Genomic DNA, 24,618 nt, shown 5'->3' on the forward strand with positions numbered 1-24,618 from the left:
AACTAGCGTCGTAGTGCATTTCACAAAAAAAAACTACTGAAGAGATTTTTATTCCCAAGTGCCATATTAATTAAAGGCGATTTAAGCACCTACTTGCGTTTGGCATTAAGTTGATGTTTTTGGAAACGCTATCTGCTTGTAAAATTTTAGACTCGCGCCTGAAATTTATTAATGTATGAACTTTTTGCTGTTCGATTTATTTTTGTTATACAGAGTGTTTAAGAAACTACGAATTTTCTTTTAGCACCTGACGGTGATTCAGTATACATTGCATTTGGTTCATATATAAATAAAGTTGATTAATTTTCACATTTAATCGTCGTATTCAAATTATTACAACTTATTAAGTATCAAATAAAAAACCTTCAAATTATAAAGACAAGAATTTGTGAAGTGGTTTACTTTGCAAATGTGAAAAATAATCTAGCCAAATTACATAACATGAACCACGTCCAGTTTAATCAAGATAAAATCTTAACTCACGTCACACTTGGGATTTGCTAACTTTGCAAGAAATTACTCCACGTGGAGTAATTTGATAGATCTCAAGCGTTCTGATTGGACAAATAAGTTTTGATTGATGGGAAAGGCGTAAGTAAGAGGATGGATGTTAATCAAATAAGTAAAGTAGTACGAAGTTGGTTCTTTGAAGAGAGCCATCAGATAATTGAGATTAAGGTGCGGGAGAATTCGCGTCGAAATGTGAGCGTATTAAATTTCTTAAATCGTAAGTCACAGTCTATGACAACACCCAAACACTGTCTTTTACAATTAATTCAGTTGTATTAACCCTAACCTCCAATTGAGACTTAATCTGCTCTCTGATTCTAGACTGCCCAAACAGAATTACTGACGACTTAGCGGAATTGATTCGCAAACCATGGCTTTCAGCTGTTGTAATTGAACTGCATATGTCAGTATTCAGTATCTCATTTGTACGAATTGCATCATGGCTACTGAACTCATACTGGAGCAGTATGTCATCCGCATATTGATGAATTTTAGTCTCAGTTAAACTTTTGTGGAAATTAAAGGTATATAATATAAAAAGTAATGGACCAAGGACAGGTCCTTGCGGCACACCAGCCGTTATATGAGCCAAAGAAGATTTTTCCCAGCAATCATAACAAGTTGCGTTCTATTTTCCAAATAATTGGGAATAAGCAAAGCATGATGATGCAATGCTGATTAATAAACTAATATCTGTAATCATTACCGTGCTGAAAAACCGAAAAGGGAACCAACGTAAACCCGACGACTCGCGTCTGTTTTTATCGCAGACCACGGTATTCAAAACCGTCTGGCTGTCGCCATTAAATCTAACTGAAATTATCGCGAGCGTAAGCTCACATCTTTACCTGTAGTTAAGTTTAGCTACTATTGCAGAATATAAATTAAAAGTTATAAATAAAGAGCAAACGTCCTCTATATTTATACTTGTGTTGCCTTGTAAACATTTTCTTTTAATATCGGTTAAAAAGTAATAAACTTAATTGCTTTCTCAGCCAAGCTCAAAATACACTCAGATCGACTTCATCCCAGTTTGCTACGTGACAGTAAACAAGATTATCCTATACAAATAGGATAAACAATATTCCGAGAACGCCCAAATAGAATTAATTACAACGCGCTCTAAAGCTTTAGAGGTTAAAAATTGCGACAATTCGAGTCATTTCACTTTAACTGTAATTGAAGTCGAACAATACGCCCTAATATCTCTTCGTGTTACCCCTGAATTTGAATAACGCACATTCTCTACTGTGAGGTGGCAGTAAACCCGCTAGTTACAGGCCATACAAAAGCTTCTTACTAATATGTACCAGCTCGGAATTAAATTAGGTTTTGTGTTTGAAATATTCGAGTCTGTACGCTTGTTTTTTAGGCATTAATTAGTACAGAAACTGTAAATTAATTTTGTTACAGAGATCGAGGCACCACAGAGATTCCCTTTCGATTTCGTCTTCAACAACACATATCACCCTATTAGAGACAAGTAAGTAACTTCGGCTCCCTTACATTGACCTATTGAGGGTTTGCTTTGCGTTCATCAGGCCCATGCTTAGTGCACTACTGTATGAAAGGACACGAATGCACACTCACAGAGGACGGTGAAGCGAAATGTGTATGCCAAAGACAGTGCAATGTGCATCATAAATTGGTGTGTGGTTCTGATGGACACATCTATCCAAATCACTGCGAGCTGCACAGAGCAGCCTGCCTTACTAACACCGCTATCAGCATAGAGCGCGGGGTGCACTGTGTTAAACACGGTATGTAAATGGAACAACACAATCTGTATCTACGATTTAATTTATAATAATGTATGCAAATTAGTTTTGGTTTGTTTAATACTGAGAGTGGCAATGTTCTATCACTCAACTACGGATGTTACAGGGAAAGGGTGGGCCCCAACACTGGAGCATACGAACCTATATTTTAATCAGTTAGCAACAACAACACCCACAAACTTAGCTCTAGAAGACGACAACACCACAATTGAACCTTCGCGACCCACAGAAGATAACTTAATTACCTCTAATGCGGAAGAAACAACAATCTCATCAACTGTAAGCGTAAACAGCGAGTCCTTAATACTAAAAGATAAAAAGAAACTTCTAGGTCTCGACGAACACTTTTTCAAATTTAGACGCGGAAATCGATAACGAAATTAACGTCGATATCGAAGAGAGCAAGAGGGGCTGCTCCATGCAGGAGTACGAGATAATGAAAGTAAGGGAAATGCGATTATTTTGGTAATTTTACTTCCATCGCCGTTTTTAGGATAATCTGTTGCTTTATAATCACGCCCGCCTCATGTCTCAGGATAATCACAGTAAAGATTATCTAGTTTCGATAATGTTCTCGCACTACGATCAAAATAACAATGGCAATTTGGAAATATCGGAATTAAAAACGGTAAGTAAGATTAAAATGGGTTCGCTAATGGGCTGTGGGAAAAAATTTTAAAGCGGCCATCGGCCGGAGAGCGTATGCATTACCCTTCCATTTAAAAGCGGGCAGTTTGAGGGTATTATCCAGATCACCGTGCGCGAAACGAATGCAATGAATACTGGACGTTTATTCGATTGTAAATCTCCATAGTATTACGTTCTTAATGTAAAATATTGTTGATGCGGTAGACTTTTAAATATTCATTTTGGTGAAAAATTTGCTTTTATATTCAACTGCGTTGTTAAAGAATGGGTATTTTGGGATAAAGCGAGACTCACGTGTTGTAAAACCATGCGTGAATGTAAAAAAAACCTTTCAGGAAAAAGTTCCACCTGTATCACTTATTAAAAGCATTAGTGGAGGTGATTGCTAAAGCATATTCATTTCTATTAGCGTGCACCCTCTTTGCTTTTAATTTTTTTCTGTCTCAATTAGTAAGAAAATTAAGAGATCATATAGTGCATTTCTTTTGGACCAATCCGGGACGTTATAAGTAACTGGGAAAAAATCATTTTGTAAAGGCCATCTTTTGGAAGGTCCACTTTGAGTCGTCGAGCTAGTTCGAGGTAGTTACATTCAATTTTGCTTTTATTACATAAAGTTTATAATTTCGCAAAAAAATTATTGCAATCGGCTAGCTCAAATTAACGAAAAAATTTAAAATGAACTATTTCCGGATTTCCCAAGGACAATTTACCAAGTGCCCCATAAACTTCTACAATTAAAGGTAATTCCAACATTCACATTGTTTAATTTAAAAACAAACTCACAAATAATGCTTAAGCAATGTAGTACCTACTATTAACTTTTTGTTGTTACTTAAATTAATAGTTTCTATGCACAGTCGAACTAAAAAATTTACTTTTGCTCCCCTCCCCTGAGAAAATTGTCTGGATCCGAATTTTCCCATTTCCCTCTCTCCATTATTTTTCATACTCTTTCCCTTTCTACTATGTGAAACGCTGCCTTTAAATTTGTGACGTACCCAGGCCAGCCCCGAGAGAGAATAACAAAATAATAGGACCATTTACTACGTTGTGTTTTTAAGAGTCGCTACAAGATAATATGTGTTGCTTGTCAGAGTGAGGATCAAATAAGGAATACAAATAAAACAAGTACATGCTTTTAAAAACGGAAATTTAATCCAAATAATTCGCATCACAAGATTAAGTTTAGAAAATTGTTACTCACCGAGTACAAATATAACAATAGGGTGGGAAAAAAAGAACTGACCAAGAAAAAAACCAGCCAACAAATTAGTATCAAACTTCATAGCGTCTGTAATGACATGAATGCATATTATGATGGTTGTTTAGTAAATTAATATAATGTCGAATCACAGGCTCTACTGGAATTCCTAAAGAATCAAAATTTCACACACCTAACAAAAAAAACAATCATAAAAACAGTACAATAAATTCACATAATATGTTTGAATATTGGATGGCCAGTCCAAATCCCACACCGAGTAGTCTTCAGTTGCTCTGGTCATGACATGTCAGTATTATATGAAAACGCTAGGAGTTGCCCTCTCAGCAGAGCCTTTCACATAGGAAGGATATTGATAACAAAAACAAAAGGTCACAACGAGAACACGCCGCACGCTTTTAGCAGATCCCTGCGCAAGTGAGGCCGGGCTTAGCCAACGCCCTCATGTACGACTAAGCTGGACCCCAACTCTTTCATTTACATATCTCTAGGGCCAGTCCAACCCACTAGTTATAAAGTTCCGAGTTATAAAAGACCGAACTCCAGGCTCTTCATCATGAGTAACCGATCAAAAGACAAATCATGACATAACAAAAATAACAGAGCAACCATCGGCAAACTCGCACGCATACATAGTTATAAACAAAAGTTATAGCATTTATGTAGGCTTTGACAATTGACATATTTGCACTGGCATAACAAAGACTGACATAAAACCAATATTCGGTCACTACATATCAGGGATCGACTAAACGGATTGATTAGCAATATCGACAAATGGCTCTTTTCTAAGACACACAAAAACAGTACATAAAACATGTATCTCTGCGTATGTCAGTTCTGAACTTTAGCCGGCCTCTGCTACGTCAAATCGAGATTAAATATCAGTATCAAATATAGCACAGTACATATTCGAAACAAGTCACCCTGCCAAATATTAATAATCATAATCACCCGGTTCAAATAAATAGTAGGAGCATAACGTTAAGTATCACATTACAACAAAACAAAAGAACATGTCGTGGCAAAACATTAGTATAAGTAATTAATTCTCAATGCCAAGTGCAATATGTAACAATCAACCACCTAACGTACGTCACTCGCCCCCAGATGAAGCACCCTGTAAATAAACAGTAACATATTCATGCAAACAAAAGCGAAATGTGCTGCAATAAATTCAATTATAAATTAAAATGTAGTTCTGCATACTTGTATTGGATATCATCCTTAAGGGAACATACTGTATCTAAATATAAATAAAAACAGTAAATCGGTCAGTAATTCATATTGCGGGTTTGCGGGCAAAACCAGCGCTTGGAACAAAGAGGTACTGTAAATTGGAAAACAACATATTTACGTAGAGTTCATACTATACTGGAATGTCGTTAATTACTTGATTGATACAATCAATGTGAAGATAAAGACTACGTCACCTTTGTAATTGTCGAAGCTGCGCTCACTATTCGAAACGTAAACATTCCTTCTGCTCTCAACAAAAACACAAATACATCTGCCTAAATTTCTCCTTTTTTAAGCAAATCCTAAACGAAAATTGTTAATATCGACCGTGCTCCGGGTCGTCGGGTCGATAGGGATCATTAGATTCCCTCGTATAGCGTTATATTTCACACAGAAGAGAAAAACACGTGTTCCACGGAAACGAAACGAAGCGCAATCTTAAATTTCTTCGTGGCAGCAGGAACGGATTAGGGAATATTTAAATCGAATTTTAGCGGGCAAATTCGGTTCCATTACAAATTCATGAAAAATGGTGTTGTACACACAAGACTTGTCCGTAAATTAAGGTTCCCAATCACTTTCACAATGAAAAATTGGCATTGAATAGGTAATACATAGGTCACACTATTGCCTATATTTTTCTACATAAATAATCGCCGTTCCGATCAATGCATTTTTCCATGCGCTGTACCATGTTTTGTATGCGTGAATCATAGTACCTTGAAACATGTTCTCGGAGCTGCTCTCCGGTTCTGAAATGCATCCCACCCAGGTGTTTCTTCAACTCAAGGAAGAGATGGTAGTTACTTGGGGATAGGTCTGGGCTGTAGGAAGGGTGTGTGACTGTTTCATCCAAACAACAATAACCCAACAATAACCGCTGCTGGACCCACCTTTCATCCCCAAGAATTTCTGGTCATCAGTTTCGTAGGCCTGCAGAAATTCGCGGACCTCTTTCACACGTTTCCCTTTGTGGTCTTCCTTGTAAGCAGTCGTCATTATCGTGATTCCCCTATAATTTTCCATACAGTCGTCTCTTTTGTGAAGCAGCACTATTACCTCTTCTTTCCATTCTTCTGATAGGCTCCGTCTTTTCTATATCGTGTTTATTACTTTCCTCAACTTCTCCTTGATACTATCTGTGGTGAAAATCTAAGCCTCATTTCTTATTTCATCTCTTACTGCCGCATTCCGTTTCTTGAGGCTCTTTAATATCTGCTCAATTTCCCCTCTTTAAATCTAGTCTCCTTCCTCGCCCCCCGCCCCCCCCCCCCAGTAGCAAAAGTTTACCATTCACTTACGTTAAATGGTCTCTTTCTAAAAATTATGCGTTAAGTAAGCACTTAACATTTTGATGGAGAATACAGAACCGAGGGATCTGGAAGTATGAAATACACCCCAGACGCCCCCCCCCCCTCGCGCTGTTACGTTCTCCCACAAAACGTTTACTCCAAAAAACTCGTTCTTCCCTTCCTACCTCCTCTATCACCGCTTTGCTCTTGTACTACCTTTTTTAAAGTGTTCTTTTGTATTTCTCTCCCACTTGTTCTGTTTTTTCTTTAAATTTCTCTACGTAGCTGAAATTCAATAGCGACTTTTCTTCTATCCTGAAGGAAATTAAAACGATCATACGTCTCTAAACAAAATTATCGTGCACACGGACATACAGACGGATAGACAGACGGACAGACAAACAGCCATGCAAAATGATAAACTATCCCGAGAATCAGATCAACGTTAAATAATACTGGCATTGCTTCAGCGCGTCGACACCAGTCCAGACAGGCCGATAAACTATGCAATCTGTCGGATATCAAACGTAGTTGTACAACACATTTTTAACCAGCAAAACCTCAATAAAATCCAACCGACACGTTCAACTTATTGTTGCATTTTTTTTTGCACCATTTTAATCATACAGGGTGATTCCTATAGTACCTGCCACCGTTTGGGAGCGTGTAGGTGGTGCGTAGGGGAGTATTTTGATATAGGACACTTGGGGTCGGAAATCTAAAATAAGGGTGCCAGAGCCAAATTTACCTTCTGGAATTTCGCGCCTGTAGGTAGGCAACCCAACCGGCCGGCGGTGCACACGGAGCGATCTCAGGCGGCGATGTGTGGCTGACACTTGATCAGAATTTTGTTTAAACCCACGAAATCCCGTCTGCAACGACGCGTATCAAGTGAATAAACACTATGGCAATAGTATAATAATAGTTGGCTAGATGTAGGAAGTGCATTGAGAACAACGGCGGCCACGTTGAACACTTGTAAACGTTATTGCTTTTGACTGTCGTTTTCCCTCCTTCCCTCCCATGTCGCTTCCTCGCGCTAACTCGCTCTGCATCGCTCCGCGCGAAACGTCGGTCGGTTGGGTTGCCTACATACAGGCGTGAAATTCCAGAAGATAAATTTGGTTCTGGCGCCCATATTTTAGATTTCCGACCCCAAGTGTCCTATATCAAAATACTCCCCTAGGCACCCCCTATACGCTCCCAAACGGTGGCAGGTACTATAGGAATCACCCTGTATAAGTTTTACGTAGACTTACTGATTGACTTAATATGCGGACAAAAAGAGTTCTGCAAAATGGCATTCCTCTTCGCAGCGTCCTGCTTTTCAATGTTAGTACTTTCATCCATCCTAGTATACAGAGTTAAGGTAAATCTCGGGTCCTTGAAATTCATTTAATACATTTAGGCTTCCCTTTGTCAGATCATTATTGGCAAACCACTGCCTCCAAACCATTCCCATTTGTGAAAGAATAACATTCCGAAGTCTCTTACATGTACATGAAATACATTGTTAATTAGCCGGACCTATTCCAGTCCAGAAGGTATCTGAACGTGCTGGATACGGTAACCTTAGAATAAAGTTGTATTTCGAGATGAATTCCGTTAAGTCTCTTTATCACTTCGGCATCTACCTCTGCACGGGGCGAAAAAGTACACAAAGAATTGGAGTGTAAATGAGTTTAAACAATCGACGGAAAATTAAAAACTGGCCGATCTCAAACAAATGAAAATAGGAATAACATTCACACTCAAAGCAATTAAAACCAAATTCAAAGATCATCTTCAGTTACAAAACAGCTGAAGGCAACATAATCTACAATAAGTAATAATCTCAATTAAAAAATATAAAGTACATTACCTTTGTGTTATATGTAGCACAAATACGACAATTGAATTAGAAAATTAAAACAAATCCAATTCAACTAACCTGACTGACTACAGAGAGCAAAAAGACGCTAAAATACAAAATGGACCTACATGAACTGAAGAAACTGCAAAATCGCCATTTTGTTAACTTACAATCGCCAAAAGTAATCAACATTGTAGTTTTTACGACTGTAAAAGTAAATACACTTGCAAAAATTTCATTTGCATTCATTGTTATTTCACTTTAAAGAGCAAGGATAATTTTAAACGTCACTTTTTATCACGTTACTTTCAACAATTTTAATTGTGATCAGTGTAATTATGCAGCCAACAATAAGGATGTCAAAGAATCGAATTTCCCATCGACATATAGAGACATAGTTTCAGCTTCACCCTGAGCCGCCAGTATCCGAGAGGCCCTGTACATCAATCGTATAATACGTTATATCTACCTACTGATAAATTTAGACAAAAACCACTCGTAAACTGGTATTTGGCATACACGTAAAGAAACATGATTTTGCTCCAGCATCGGCTACAATTAAATGAAATGCAGAAAAATGTAAGTTAAGGTCGATTATCACACATCCAAACGCATATTAAACAGAAAAAGAACTAATTAGAGGGCTTCCTCCCTCTCGTAAAGTTAAGCACGGGTTTTGCATCCGGTACGAGTGAGACAAAAACACGAAACGATCTCGCTTTGGTTAAAAGAGCAATCCACACTAAATAATTTGTGAATAGGTCATATTTCACCCCCAACCAAGATCCCCGGTCACGTGGCACGCGACTTTCACCTTAACCTAATTTCTAAGGTCACCGCCCGCATCGCACGAAAGTTTCACCTTGGCCTAATTTCCAAGGTCACCTCCACGTGGCACGAGACTTTCATCTTGACCTAATTTCCAAGGTCACGGCCATGTGACACATCACCTTGGCTTACTTTCCAAGGTCACTACCAGGTAGCGAGCGACCTTGAACTCGGCCAGGTTCGGTACAGTATATCTACTAGCTTCCTATTGCGGCGCCCGCGCAGAACCGCCTAAGTCGAAGGACTTTTATACATAGCATTGTCATGCCGGTAGACCTTCTGCAAGATGTGTTGCCTAACCGCAGAGATATGGCACAGCGGGGAAAGAATGAAATTGAAATTTAAATGAAATTTACAGTAAGAACCATCGTTTTGTCTTGTTTGGTTGCTGAGAAAATATATCATCGGAAACGTCTAAAATATAATAAACGTCAACTTGGAGGTTGTCCATTAATGGGTTAATCAATGGGTATTGGTGCCGCAAGGCTGCTACCCGTATCCCTTCATTCATGCTATTTTGGATTACTTTACATGTCACAGTAATTTTGTGTTGTCTTTCCTAGATTGGGATTACAACCAAATTTGAATGAGTTTAAATGTAATAAAACACGTTGGTGTACTGCTAAGTTATAAATAACGTTGTTGAATCCTTTGCGCTTATTGACATTGATTTATGCTATATAATCACGTATAGAAACGACCCGACGACGAAGTTGAAATGCCGAGTGAGCGGTCATAATACTTGCAAAAAGTTTTGTCAAAATACACTGCACAAATCACGAACTTGACTCATTAATAAGTCCGTATGTGTCGCGGCACAATGGATAGCGTTGCTTCCAGCACGAATTAGTCATAAGATATCGGCGGGGTCGTTTCCCACTTTAGCCATTTGTAATTCAGTTGCTGAGCGCAGTTTAAATTTTAGATAACGTCCCAGGAGCATTTCGAAACATTGACGACCGGCTGTACACTATCGAGCATGATTAAGTTCGACGACACTAACCACGACGGAAAGTTAAGCATAAACGAGTTTTACACGGCGTTCAGTAAATTGTACAGTAAGTAAGGGAATGGTAAGAAAACGACGACGTCAACTTTTTGTTGTAGGCGTTTCGGTCGTTTCATTAGACAAGGCGCTCGAAACCAATCACTTGTCGGCGAGGGTTGACGACAACGTCGAGATCAAGTGCGATGTGACCGGATCACCTGTGCCTCCGATAGTGTGGAGACGCAATCAGCTTGATTTATCCACGTTAAATGAGGAGGAAGTGAGAGTCTTTAATGATGGCAGTCTATACTTGACGCGAATTCAGCTACAACACGCCGGAAATTACACTTGCCACGCTCAAAGGAATAAGGACGTCGTACAAACTCACGTCCTTACCGTACACAGTAAGTATCGCATTTGAATAATGCATGGGCGGACTTAAATATTTCATCCTTCCCTTTTATTAGCGATTCCGGAAGTGCATGTTACGCCGCGGATTCAGTCGAAAAGACCCGGCGAAGATGCAACGATGTATTGTCACGTAGCCGGGGAGCCATTCCCAAAGGTATTTTGGCGCGTTCGTATTTTTCAAATCTAAATATTCATCTTTCAGGTTGAGTGGTTGAAAAATGATGAGCCACTCCGACTGGAGAACGCACACAAATATCAAATAGTTGGGAATGGCACGGCGCTGAAAATAAAAAGCATCAACTTTGCCGATACCGGAGCGTATATGTGCCAGGCTACAAATATAGGTAGAAAATAATGTGGTCTGTATGGTAACAATTTCTACGTTTGAATGAATTTCAGGGGGTTTAACGAGGGACATTAGCTCGCTGGTCGTCCAGGAACAGCCAACTCCAAGTACGTAATATGCACAATCAGTAAAGCAAACCGAATAAGTATGCAAATCCGTTTTCAGCGGCTCCTAATGAGGAACGTAGGTTTTTCGCGTTCCACGAATGGGGTGTATCAGTTTACGAGCCATCCACTTGCAGACTTTATCATCAAATTCAATCCACCGACATTATTCCGGGCACACAAGTAATCTGAATGTTCCAAACTAATTTGTCATGTTTATTTTTGCGGTTTTAGGAATATGTGTGCGGCGATAAGGGCATTAAATGTACTTGGGGACGTGCTGTAAATGTTGCGAATAGATACGTTTACGCATCCCAACCCGATCGCGATCGTGTCATAATAATATCAAAAGTACAAATGGTGGTTGTTGACGTAATACATCAACTACAGCGTGATATATGATGTGAGAGTATTATTTTAGGTCGTCTCTACGGACAAATACCCTGTCGATTTATATTATATTCCGCATTTAGATCAGGTTTGGGTTTTAAATTGGAGGTCGACTAATGACACGGGCATCAAGACCATCCAGGTATGTTAATTTACATTCATTAGGTACCTACTAATCAGTTTTATCATGTAGGTTATACGTGACGCTGGTCAAAAACGTAAACATCACACCGTCCACCCCGAGCCTATCGATGGACAATTTGATTTAGTGAAAGGATTGTATATTCCGTCAGCGGATCAGGTATCTATACACAATTCGATTGCCGATAACTTCCAAGTTTCAGGAACTATCGCACTACAGTTTTAAGTACGGGTATGTGACGCATACAAATCAAAGAGGACTTTACAAGCTCGATTTGGCTAATTTGAGATATGTAAGATCCGTTGATCTTACCCCATACAATTGTGTTCCCGCACAGATACAGTTCTCTGCCTTATGTAAGTACCTAAGAGTCCTTTTCAGATGATCACTATGAGGACCAAGACAGGTAAGGGTAGACCATCTCGGATAGCCTCCTGACAGGAAAAAAACTAGGCAGTAACGGGTTGAAATAGTTAAATTAGACTTGTTACATGTACGGAAATACTTTGATACAATTTCGTTGGGAAAATGGACCCATTGCTTCCAAACGTAAAATTGTAAAATATTCTCTTCCGCCTTAAGCCACTTTGATTGCAAATAAAGACAATAAAAACTTTAAACCAATCAAAATTGGCCTTCATTTATGCACCAAAAAATCGTTGAAACAACAAATTTATATATTTAACTCAGTTAGAAGGCTTCCGTAACTTAGTATTAAATTTAAATAGAAAACTTTTACCTTCTTTTAAATGGGTTCACACAATATGAATACTTTGTACACTGGAAATTGTCCTTTCAAAGTTTTTAGACCGATTAAAAATGACCCGACCCAGTCTTTAAGGAATGTTCCTGTTTACTGTTTAAACGGCAAAATTCCGTTTTATCAATATATCCTTGAGAAATCGGTCTGTATTGAATACAAATAGAAAAATAAACTTTACCTTAGGCATACAGCGATTCCAACCTTGGAATACTGCATCATTTCAGATTAGGTCTCATTGAAAGGAAAATAGCTGATTCTAATTATGGCTGGTAATGGGAAAGAATTGAAGTTCTAAAATTAATAGTCAATGTTACGTAAGTGATTAGGTACGTAAGGGATAGTTGATTTTATTACATATCTGCAAACAACAACAAATGAGGAACACTGACGTCAATTAATTAGATGAACAGATCAATCAAATTTATTTTGACACCGAAAGGGCAAATCTTTTTACAATTTAAATTATAACAACGTAAACCTAAGGAAGTGTTTTCCCTTTATGTTCTTTACTTACTAATGTCACCCTCATCCCCTTTACCACCCCTCCCCCTCTCTACCAGTGCATCACTCCACAGATTCTACATTTTCTTTGTTCTTCCTGTCTCCATTTCTCGTTCTCTCTCTCCCCATTTCCATATCTGAATATTGCCATTATTTTAATATTTTTCCTTCCCTCCCATTGGGATTTTGATAACCACTCCCCTACTAGATTTTTGTAACTACTACATCCTCGTGCGTTTTCTATCTTCACCCTCTGTTATTTCTGCATCCCGGCGCCTTTTTGCCAACTCATTCTCCATCATTTCTCCTATTTCTCTCCTGCTCTCAACTTCAGCCCATTCGTATCCATTTCGTTCCTAATATTTTTTCTGTTCTCCCTCATTTTTTCTTGTGTTCATCCTTGTTGATATACATTCTTTCACTTATTCACTTCCTCTTTCACTCCTTGTCCGACGCTATCCTTACTTCTCCATTTTTGCTTCCTCCTCTAGTATACAATTCGGTGTCTGCCGTTTAACCCTAATACCCATTTATAGTATCTTCTTTTCATGCGAAAAGCTACTTCGGTTAAACAATGCGCTTTATTATCTGCACAAGAGTTGTGCACAACTTATATTTGTTTTGTTCTGAAGCCATTTTTGAAAAACTTCTCTCTTATTCCCCACGCCTGTCTCATCACCACCAACCCCGTTTTCCTTAGTTTCTCTTATCTGCGCATCTGCCCCATTATTTCTTCGCACGTGGTACCCTAAATATTTAACTTCTCTGATCTCTTCCATCCTTTCCTCTCTCCATTTCCATTCTGCCCCCCTTTTCCATCCACTGCTTTTCTCAAATCTCACTACTATCCCTCCACCTTGGCTCTGTTTTAATACTTTAGTAGAAACTAAGGTTGGGCTAAGTACGCATCTCTCTCTTGCTCATTTATATCTCCATAACTATTCTTACTCTCAATCATATAGTTCCTTGAATCTGTCATTTAACTTCTTGTTTATTTTCTAATCTTTCGCACTTTCTCCCTTCCTACTATGTTAAACGCTGCCTTTAAGTCCTTGAAAAACGCAAACTCCTTTCCTTCCTTTTTAATCCAATTCTTTTTCCACCAATCTGTGTAATACAGATATACAGTCGGTCTTTCCTCTCCCTTTTTTGAAGCCCATTTGCTTTTAATGTCATTGAAGGTCAATGACTCCATTTGTTGCGGTGCCACGTTTTACTCCAAAGGTTATTAAAGGTCAATGATCCCATTTTTGTAATATCTATTTTGTTTTCAAAGTCATCAAATCTCAATGACTGATTTTTGTCATCTTATTTCAAGGTCAATGGCATTTCTTGTGCGGTTTGTATTTGCGTTCGCGTTCACGTTCGGGTTTGCGTTCACGTCCATCTTCGCAACCACGTTCGAGTTTGCGTTCAAGTTTGGGTTCGCATTCATGTTTAGGGTTCGATTCGCGTTTCGACAGGATTCCACAAACGATGGTTTGCACTCATAACGTGAACCCGAACGTGAACGCGAACCTTGAAAATAAAAAAATGAGGTCATTGAATTTTGATGACCTTGAAAATAAAATAGATTCCATTACAAAAATGGAGTTGACCTTTAATAACCTTGAGATCAAAATGCAGCACCGCAACATGGTGTCGACCTTTGGAAATGTTGAATGTGAAGTATGACAGCACAAAAATGTGACCTTTAATTACCTTGAAATCGCATGCTAAACACCGGCACATGACACGCGCTCTTCACCATGATCTACTTCCCACGGTCACCGTAAGGTGGCGAGCGACCTTGAACTGGTTAGGCGTTGTATATCTACTTACCTCCCTTTACGAGTCCGGATCTTAGACCAGCAGTACATGGACTGCTAATTGTAACTTATATGATCAAGGACACCGCCTGGGTATGTGAGTCTCAAAGTAAACGAGTCTGCCCGAAGTTATCCGATCACACACGGTTTCAGACTGTCAACCTGTTAACGAACAAACGTCAATTAATTAATCGTCTAAAAATCGCAAAAAAAGTATTTGTGGACGTATAGAAGATAATGAAGAGTATTTAAAGCTTCTCGCAGTAAGCGAGACTTTAGTTTACCCTGAGATTCACATACTCACAACTACAGTGCCCCCTATTTGTGACCACCCATTTTGTATGAAAAACGTAGTGCTAATAGCACGATCAGGGAGACCACGTTTTAAGGATATTTCGACTCCGCTCAATCTGAAAACGTCTGTTGTTAATCTGAAATATAGACAGGAAACACGTAGTCTCATATGGCACCTAGCAGGATATTGTGGGTTTTGTAACTTACCTGTCCTGAGATGTCTTAACAATAGACGAAACCAAACTTAAGAATTTAAACGTTCCCCTATGCACCGCCAAATCGATAGAATTAGGTTACAATTTTTGTCAATGTTTCGTCACGATGGTAACAGATTTCCCTTTGGATCCATCGCTTAACGTTCATCTGAAAAAGTAGTACTACAAATGTAAAAAAAAATGAACTGTTACCAATTTAACAGTGACAGTTCAATGTTTCACTAAGTTAATTTATTGACCCCGGTCGCTCTCTTCCTTGCTCATGGCAGCTCGAAATTTAGGATATGCCATTGACCATCGACATGACCTTTCTCTTCGCAGACTGAACACTTTTTTGTGTTTGACAGCTTTCCATGTAGTGCCCTTCTCTGATGCAGTTGAAACATTTCTTCGTTTCGTACATCGTGCTTCCTCATCGTGTACCTCCAAGCAGTGTTAACAGTTTAAAATCCAAAGAAATTGAAACATCTTTGAAAGAATAGGCAGAACAAAAATAATTTAACGATTTATTGATTCTCGTGCAAATATTTGACCAAGACAATTCTACCTTCTTGCAAAAATACATTGTGACAATGAGTTATGCACTAACAGGTAGAATACATGTTCAAGTATCGTCAAGATAGTCACCAGTTCCTCCTTATCACTCCTCTATCCGAAGGCCTTCTGAGTTCATGACAGACACGGTACGCATTTTCCCACATTCTCACATTTTTCACTAATTTGATTTATTGGCCCCGGTTGCTCTCTGCATTGCTTATGGCAGTTCTAAACTTAGGAGATACCATTGACCATGGAGCAGATTGAATACTTTTTTGGGTTTTGACAGCTTTGCTTGTAGTACCATTCGCTGCCGCAGTTGCAACATTTCTTCCTATTGACTTCATGTTCGAGCCATGAGCTTGGGTGGACCTCTTCGCCTCTTGTGCTGTTTTCCGACCATTCTCTTTTAACTGCCGCCTAGACATCATCAACCGTTATGTAATCATCTATTTTCTTCCTAATTGCTTCCTTGCCCAGATCTTCTGGACACATTACGGCGCCGTCAGTTACCTTACAGCCATTTCGTGTCTCTTTTTCTCGCAGGCCTTTGAAGTCATATCCCGAATTTCGTCTACCACGAGTCGTGAAGTTATACTGGTACCATTTTTTCCGGTAAATTCACTCGTAGGTACCACCCACTTGGAGAAAAGAGTACTTCCTTCTATTTGATCCTCCACTTTTTCTATCTTTCGCTTGGATTTGCCCTCGCACTCGTTCCATAGGAGGTTCATTCCGCCGATCAATTCCTTCCCACACCTATCGCTCTCAATTCATTCTACGACATCTCCATTCTCTTACTCGAGGTAGGTATACCCCCTGTATTTCGTCCGCTATGACGTAGGTCATAGAATTCGATTACCATTAGTGAACACTTATCGAGAGGACGGTAAAGGCAAGCGCCATATGTCAGTGATCATAATATCAAATAACTTCACCGATAGCAGAACCACTGAATTTTGCCCCACGTTGGACACCAAGTAATTAACATAATGTACCCGCGTTGGGTGCCAAATAATCAAACTTTGCTCTCCAACTTCAGTTTCGATGGAATAAAGTTTAATAATCCATATTGTGAAATGTTATGTCTTTATACGAGGGTTTATATGAATATCATGTTATTTTAGTTTAGTTTATTACCTATATCAGGTATAGAAATTACTGTTGGCTGGCGCAGTTTGTCATACCAGTACTCATTTATTGCAACCTTCCTTTTAGTGAATGAAGCTTTTATTGGATTGGATTTTTTGATATTAGAGTTTTAGCTAATTAGATGTGAATTATATTCCTCGTGACCTCAACGGTTAAATGCGGACGCTGCGACTTTCGCAAAACAAAATCAATTTCGAAAATACTTTATATTTGAAATCCTTTTTGTTTGAAGAGGTCGAGATGGAGTGGAACTTGAGAAAACGTTCCTTATTTTAGAAACAATACTTAGTATACTAATTTTCTCAATTATTTTTTCTCCTGCCCTTAAATTCACTGAAAATGAAATATACGAATTCACATATATGAACTCGTAAAGCTAATTTATTTTCGCCGCATTTCTTTTTATGATACCTTTATGGTTTTTTTCCTTTATTCGTTATTTGATGTTCTTGTATCTCATCGCAGTAATTGAAAAAGTAATTGGCCGCCCTGTTCCGTGAAATATCAGTCGCGGAAAAGTTAATTAAGGGACGTGGAGCAACCTTTTAAGAAAACCTAAATCGCTCGAATGCAAGAATTCAGACGAATGTCTCAGAAATTTTTTTAATTTCTCACATTATTATCACTTTACTAATAACAGACGGCATAGTTTCTCGTATTAGTAGTGAAGGTTCCTACTTGAATGTCCCCTTTAAAATAATTATCAGGTATACGGATGGAGGAATTTGACTCTCTTCCATAGGGATGACGTTCTATTATTCCTGCAGCTCATTTTACATTTGTGAAACCTTGCATGTAGATTGTACGGGTAGTTACATATCAAGACTGAAATGCCCGATCGTAGCTTATCTCACCCTTGACCAAAAAATGAAAATCACTATCCCCATTACTAGGAATTTACAATTTCAAAATATCAATTGAACCCAGCTGGAGGATTCTCGTTATTTAATATTAAATGGAAATTTTTTTCCTTTCCTGTAGATAGACCCACACATTCACTATTATAAATAGTTCAATATACTGCTATGTGCCCCACGTTGGACGCCAAATAAGAAATGAAAATGTGCAATGGCAAACCGTCACTAAGCCACCCACAAGACACCTGTCCAGCTAATTCAATTAAGTACAGGTAATATCAAAACCTTTAAAAGAAAGAATTAAAAGTTTTCTAAGGCACGTACAGCCTCCATTCATTAATTAACCAATTTTTAATTGACACCTGATGGAATTCTAGGTACGATATAGAACATAAAAACTCGATTAATAACAAAATAAATCAATTACAGATGAAACAAATTTATTTGACATAAAACAATCAGACTGAAAGAAAAACAGGCACTCAGGGACAACAAACACGTACCACGCAAACCTGCGATCGATAGACAAATTAAGTAAAACAAATCTTAATTACCTTAAAGTGTCAATAATCCAAAATCTCCGGTCAATTGGTCAAACGAACAGTAACAACACAAACACCAAACTAACGCTGCTTCACAAACTATACTTCTTTACCTTCATTTGAATCTTGATTGAATACTGAAGGTGCGTTTACTAATTCGAATGGCATCCAGTGTCAATCGAATTCTTAGCTACCGCAACCTGTTGAAAAAGAATTGTGCAACTTTGAAATCAATTAATAAAGGGTACTTATATCCTTAACGGTTTTGCCATTTAAAGCTCTGTAATCGACACATATTCGTGATTCTACAATACCGAACGAATTGGGCTTGCATACTGTGACGAATAATCGCCTATACACATATTTATAGCGGAAAACCTCTACTTTTTCGTGAAAAATAGGTCATAATTTACAAAAGATGGTAATAGAATATCAGTATTTCAACGAAACAAATACAAAGTTCTTTTTGCATTTTTGCCATTAGTGTATTTGCAAAACATTATATTTTTCAAAACTTAATGATGCTTTAGATCTTGTATAATGATTTTTTTTCCACTAACTTCACGATAAAATATGAATGCTAAAACAAATTTAAATGAATTTTTAATTTCGCAATTATTTATGTATGTTAATTATATAAAGTTGAATAGAGCTTTCGTAACGCAAACAAACACTTTTCGAAGAGGTATTCTTATAAACAGACCTTAAAGGCACAAAAAGTTTTATCCGAGAGCTATCCACGAAGTTATCTAAACATTTCTCAAACTATAGAGAGGTTATTTCACAAATACAACGGCGATATGCGCCTTGTTAGCAAAGTTTTAGCTTTTTGTAACGATCGAGCTGTCGTTTTTTGTCAAACATTTAGTAAAAGTTGTAAATGGGGCTATTTTGTTCTTATACCAGTTCCAAGATTCATTTACATTTAGATCTATCGAATTTTAATTTCTAACTCTACACAAGAGGATCGACAACAATTTAAGTACATCTTTGGTACCGATATATGGATTTCGTAGGATATACAGTGGTGGATTAAACCCTTAGGAGGCCCTAATCACAACGCCATATTGAGACCTCTTCTCTAATCAAATTTTTTTTTGATGATGCTATAGCCACATATAGACAACGTTATGTTTCGGAGAAATCATCATCAACTTTATTTTTTATATGGCCCGAAAGTAGTAGTAGCATATTTTGGGACGAATACAACGATATACGGGACAAAAAAAACAAATGTTTGAATCTGTTGGTTTCAACAGGATGGTGCACCCGCGCACAACGCCCTAATCGTGTGAGAATACCTATCGGAGAAATTTTTTTATTTTCCAAGAAAATTGTCTGATGGTTATTCTCACCCGATTAGCAGCATTGTGCGCTGGTGCACCATCCTGTTGAAACCAACAGTTTCCAACTTTTTTTTTGTGTGCCGCATATCGTTGTTTTGGTTATAAAGTATGCTACTCAATACAGTATGTACTTTTTTATGGGTGTTTTTTATATTTTTTTTCCATCTATTCAACCATCAGAAAAAAAACGAAATCGGTAAATTTCGGTTTTTCTGGTATATTTTCGGAAGTAATCGGAATTTTCTAGTTTTGTTTAAACAATGGTAATAACTCTTTAATTGCGCATATTTATCTAATTTGACCATCGTCGTAAGTTCTATGGTTTCGAGGATCCTCATGATAGACATCCTTATCTTGAGCACACTGTATAATGCATAACCTTAAAAACTCCTTAAATTCCCATCTCTACCACAGATGAAATATTCTAACCTCAGCCCAGGTTCGAACACCCGATCACCGGCTATGTAGCCCAACGCTCTACCACCGGCCTACACCGTCGTTGGTTCGATGGTTCGATGTATGACATTCTTCTTGCAAACTTATTTCTTTCGCTATAGTACGTTTAGATCTACCTTCCGTACTTTTACTTCCCAGGCTAAGTCAGAGGATTTTACTGATAATCTCATTAATAATCAAAATTTAAGTATATTTAGATAGATTACGCAACTTCAATGATAGCGTGCTTCTAGAGCATCCTTTTTACTCCCATTGTAAGGAATTATTAATGTTATGAAAATTACAAGAGGTTATCTCAAACTGAATACATTTATTATGATAAATGAAATGAAACAAATTCTTACAGTGGCCCTAAAAAACAAAAGCCTATTTCCTTACTAAACTCCAATATACTTACTGGCCAAATAATTCAATTTATTTTTGTAAAGAATAAAAGAAGTAATGCTTAATAAGCATTTCTAAATTATTAAATAAAGCGCGAAGAAGTTTTACGCGATTTAATCTAATTCACTGATAATTCACACAAAACGGAAATAGTGAAGATCTGTGACTTATTGCCTTGGAATGCCGCCGGACGTACTTATCTTGGCTAGGACGCCTACAGATGGGTGTCGGGAGTCGATGTCCCGCGCTGCTTGCGGATTCAAACGCATCGAGCATAGCTCCAATGATTGTTTTTTTCGTAAACAATAGCAACGGTTAACTAGCCAGCTCAAAATAACAACGCGAAGCAGTCTATAAAATAATGAGCTGCTCATTTGGATGACCATTAATAAATGGAAAGCTTTCGATTTATGGTGAAACTCGAAATAGCTGTGCGTTAGTTAACCTAGCATGATTTTGCGTGATAAATGAACACGTTAACGATACAATATGAATTTTTATATAATAACTGAATGTCCTCTAAATTAGGAGCAAAAAATCATAGCGCCCGTTACAAAACCTGCCACCAGCATCGACTCCGGCCAAAATATTGGAACACTTGCTTTTCTTTCCGACTCATTCGCGAATCCAATCCCCTACTCTACTACATCACTGCTTTCTTCTCTTGGGCGATGAATTGGCGATATTGATTACAACTTCATTCATTGCCCGTTGTTGCACAAAGTCAATGAGGAAAAAGGAAAAGGTTGAAAGAACCTTACCAGTTGACAATCAAATCTTGGCTTTCGTTCGTTGTCTCTCTCTTCATCCGTCGCTTCATATAGAGTTGATTTGACTCGAGAAATTCAACGTTTTGGGTTTATATGAGGAAAAGTGGTGCCTTTTGGTAACAGCTATATTTGAAATTGGTCTCGCTTTTTCATACATCTGCCGCTACTGGCTGCACTCCAGCAAAATTACGACGGCAAGCGACACCACGCGTTACAATGAAAAGCCATATTCATTTTAATTAGCTATACGTCCAAAATCAATATAACGTTGATTTCATAAGTATCTGTTGCAATTAAGCTTCTAAAAAAAGCAAAACTTACGGTAACTTAGTAACGGCGGCGACAACACTTATTCCGCATGATCTTTATTTACAGAACGGTTCTCATTTTGTAACGAAATGTGTCCGCTAAAAGAGAGTGCACTTTAGTAAATAAATCATTTGTAGAAAAATGAGACAGATCCAGAAAGTCAAAGAGATGAACGTTGATCTCTTATCATTTATGAAAAAAACTGCATTGAGCTTTATAGCTCAGTGGTGGAAGCGTTGGGGTATAAATCCGGAGGTCGGGTGTTCGAACCTGGTTTGAGGTGAATTTTTCATCTGTGGCAGAGATGGGATTTTCCTTAGATCAGTTTCGAGCATTCTGCCGGCTACTCCGAATTAGGTTTTCCTGCAGTTTTCCTAATTCGTAAGGTAAATACCGGAGTAGTATAGAACAACTTATTGGGCAATTGGGGCAATAAATAAATAAATAAATAAATAAATAAACAAAATCACCAAAACGGTTATTTGAAATGTTCTTACAATATTCACAATGGAAATAATACATATCTTAAATGAACGCGTATAAATCTTTACGCAAGATTAAAATGAAGGGCTGAATAAGCTGGGCCCGTATCCAGGCAAACCGCCGGAAATGCATATAGACGCTAATGCAGCACCCGCGCAGTTTTTCCGGTAGTTGAGGTCCCGGAAAGGGTTTTTTTTACTAGTTGTTTTCGTGCACTGATACTCGGAGGAGTGTATCAAGTGCAGCTGAACCAATTATCAGTAACGTATCTCAAAATGTGAGCATATGAGTCTTCGTTATATTTATTAACACTTTCTCCGCTTGACCTGGTCGATTAAGAATTGATGGTCTACGGTGCCTTTCTTGACTGCCTCCATTTGCTACGGTTATGCATAACGAACGTTGTTCTGTCGTCTAATTTTTCCCCATAACGTTGATTATAAATGTTCCAGATGGATTGGTCGTGATGGAGTGCTTGGAACCAATAACCGGTCGGCCCACCGGACAGTTAACCTTAGATTATTTAACCGACACGGTCGTCAGCAGCAAACCAAGTCTGCCAGGTGTACCTTACATATCGTCCGACTCTCGCAAGTTAGTTACACTGGATCGAACCGAAAAGGGCACAACGCTAATCGTGCAAGAAGTTACACGTAAGTGGACACGCCGTTCGTCAGCGAATAACCGACATTAATTTCAGCGACCGGTCTTTCGTTTGCCTTCGACGTTAAAACGACGCTTAACATTTCCGGTTTGACATTCTACCCCAGCCAGACAACGCACAGTTATGATATTTACGCGAGCGCAAACGATAAGGAGGATATTTTATTTCTGAACTTGTTAACAGGTTTGTGTAACAATTTGGTTGACGACGTCCGAATAATTAGATCTTCCAGGTAAAGTAGAAATCATAACCGGGGTCGGTAAGGCCATCGCTCCCCAGTTAGCTAAATGGGGAAATCCAGTGAGACTCATCAAGGGATCGGGTACGATGATTCATAGTACAACACCGGGACTATCCTGTTTTTTTCCAGGTCTGTTTGGGCAGTACATGGTAACGCCGGCCAATGAGGCGCTATTTGTAATAAACGGAAGATCAAGAACAATAAATTGTGAAATAGGTGCAGTTGTACATCCAAGCGCTGTAGTATGGACTGTATTAAAATACCACTAGAATAAGGGACATATACCGTTACTTTTAAACTTTTGTATAAAATCATTAAGAAATAATTTATTTTCAATATCTATACATATATAAATAACGGAAAGTGCTGCAAGACATGTAGAAAATGGAAATTGTTGTCACCTCACTGACCTCATGTAGATAAAAGTGAACATAACACACTCACACTAATCACTGACCCATGTACGCGTAACTAAGGGTGCGTTTTGTAAAATCTGTCCAAATAATCGGTGATTTATAAATCTGAACTGAATATTTTAATAAAACAAGTTGTTTTAGTAATAAATGTAGTCTTGTGATAAATTGAAAATTTTATAAAAGTATTAAAAAAACATAATTTACAGTATTTTCACCTGAAACGGTTTGGGCATTTTAAAAAAAAATAGAAAGATGTCCGCAACTGGTGTTTAATTGTTAAAAATCAAATGATAGTAACTATTTTATTATTTAATGTAAAGTAATCACGTTTCCTCTAGTCATCACTTAGATTTAGTTTCAATGAAAAAAAAACTAATTTAGCTTTTAGCCTATCGCCCTAATTGTAGTATAACCAAAAACCTTATGTAAATTTGGTACCTACTTACCTACATACATCGCTAGCTTTTCTCTATATAATGCCTTTAAAAAGAAGCTTTGAAGAATGTATATTATTTGTTGTATACTATAACAGAAATAATGCTTTCTGTATAGATATGGTGGTGCAAAGTTGTTTTTACAGAAGTATAAATAATTATATTTAAAGAGTGTTCTATACTTATTTCTATACTTATTCCAATACCATAAGCTGCTCTTTCTAACAGTTACAGTACAAAATGCGTTAAAATGTAATTATTGCAAATAAAAGATTCGTTTATTAACTCCATAATTCAAAATCCCTTTGCTTTCTGAATCGATTAATTTTTTGCCATCCGACCTTACCTACCAGCTTTTCGCGGTTAAAATAATACTACTTATTCAGAAAAAGAATTTTTCAGATGTTACAGAGTGTTTCGAAATTCGCGCACACGGACTGTGGGATGGTGTTATACAACGAAAACTGAATAAAAAGTTCTTCTACCAGTATTTGATCAGACCGGCACTTTTTTTTCGACGTGCTGAAGCTTGTTTACTAGCAGACGGCGGACATTTTGAACAACTGTTGTAATTACGTACTCGTCATAATTATAGTTTATTTTGAACCTTCTTTTGTTTTTAAAAATGTGTTATTATTAAGCTTAACCAGTGGCGCAGCGTAGGGGGGGGGCGGAGATTTTTAAAACCGCGGT

General features: G+C 37.9%; 1 protein-coding gene across 1 annotated transcript; it reads left to right on the plus strand.

The window, feature by feature from the left end:
- Positions 1–1,809: 1,809 nt before the first annotated feature.
- LOC116174738 (follistatin-related protein 5-like) lies at positions 1,810–24,099 on the plus strand. Its single transcript, XM_031492712.1, has 20 exons — positions 1,810–1,865; positions 1,924–1,993; positions 2,052–2,270; positions 2,395–2,567; positions 2,620–2,730; positions 2,782–2,916; positions 10,298–10,430; positions 10,480–10,764; positions 10,828–10,925; positions 10,974–11,115; positions 11,171–11,224; positions 11,283–11,404; positions 11,456–11,593; positions 11,643–11,753; positions 11,805–11,912; positions 11,956–12,109; positions 22,623–22,823; positions 22,871–23,017; positions 23,067–23,156; positions 23,205–24,099. The coding sequence occupies exons 1-20, from the start codon at positions 1,815–1,817 to the stop codon at positions 23,342–23,344; spliced, it is 2,682 nt and encodes an 893-aa protein (XP_031348572.1). The 5' UTR covers positions 1,810–1,814; the 3' UTR covers positions 23,345–24,099.
- The last annotated feature ends 519 nt before the right edge of the window (positions 24,100–24,618 follow it).

Source organism: Photinus pyralis, unplaced genomic scaffold, assembly GCF_008802855.1.
Source record: "Photinus pyralis isolate 1611_PpyrPB1 unplaced genomic scaffold, Ppyr1.3 Ppyr1.4_LG6, whole genome shotgun sequence".
NCBI lineage: Eukaryota > Metazoa > Arthropoda > Insecta > Coleoptera > Lampyridae > Photinus > Photinus pyralis.

Coding starts and splice junctions, on each gene's coding strand:
- LOC116174738 (XM_031492712.1), top strand. CDS start 1,815: ATGTACCAGCTCGGAATTAAATTAGGTTTTGTGTTTGAAATATTCGAG. Junction 1,866..1,923: donor TGTTTGAAATATTCGAGTCT/GTACGCTTGTTT, acceptor ATTTTGTTACAG/AGATCGAGGCACCACAGAGA. Junction 2,731..2,781: donor AGGAGTACGAGATAATGAAA/GTAAGGGAAATG, acceptor CGCCGTTTTTAG/GATAATCTGTTGCTTTATAA.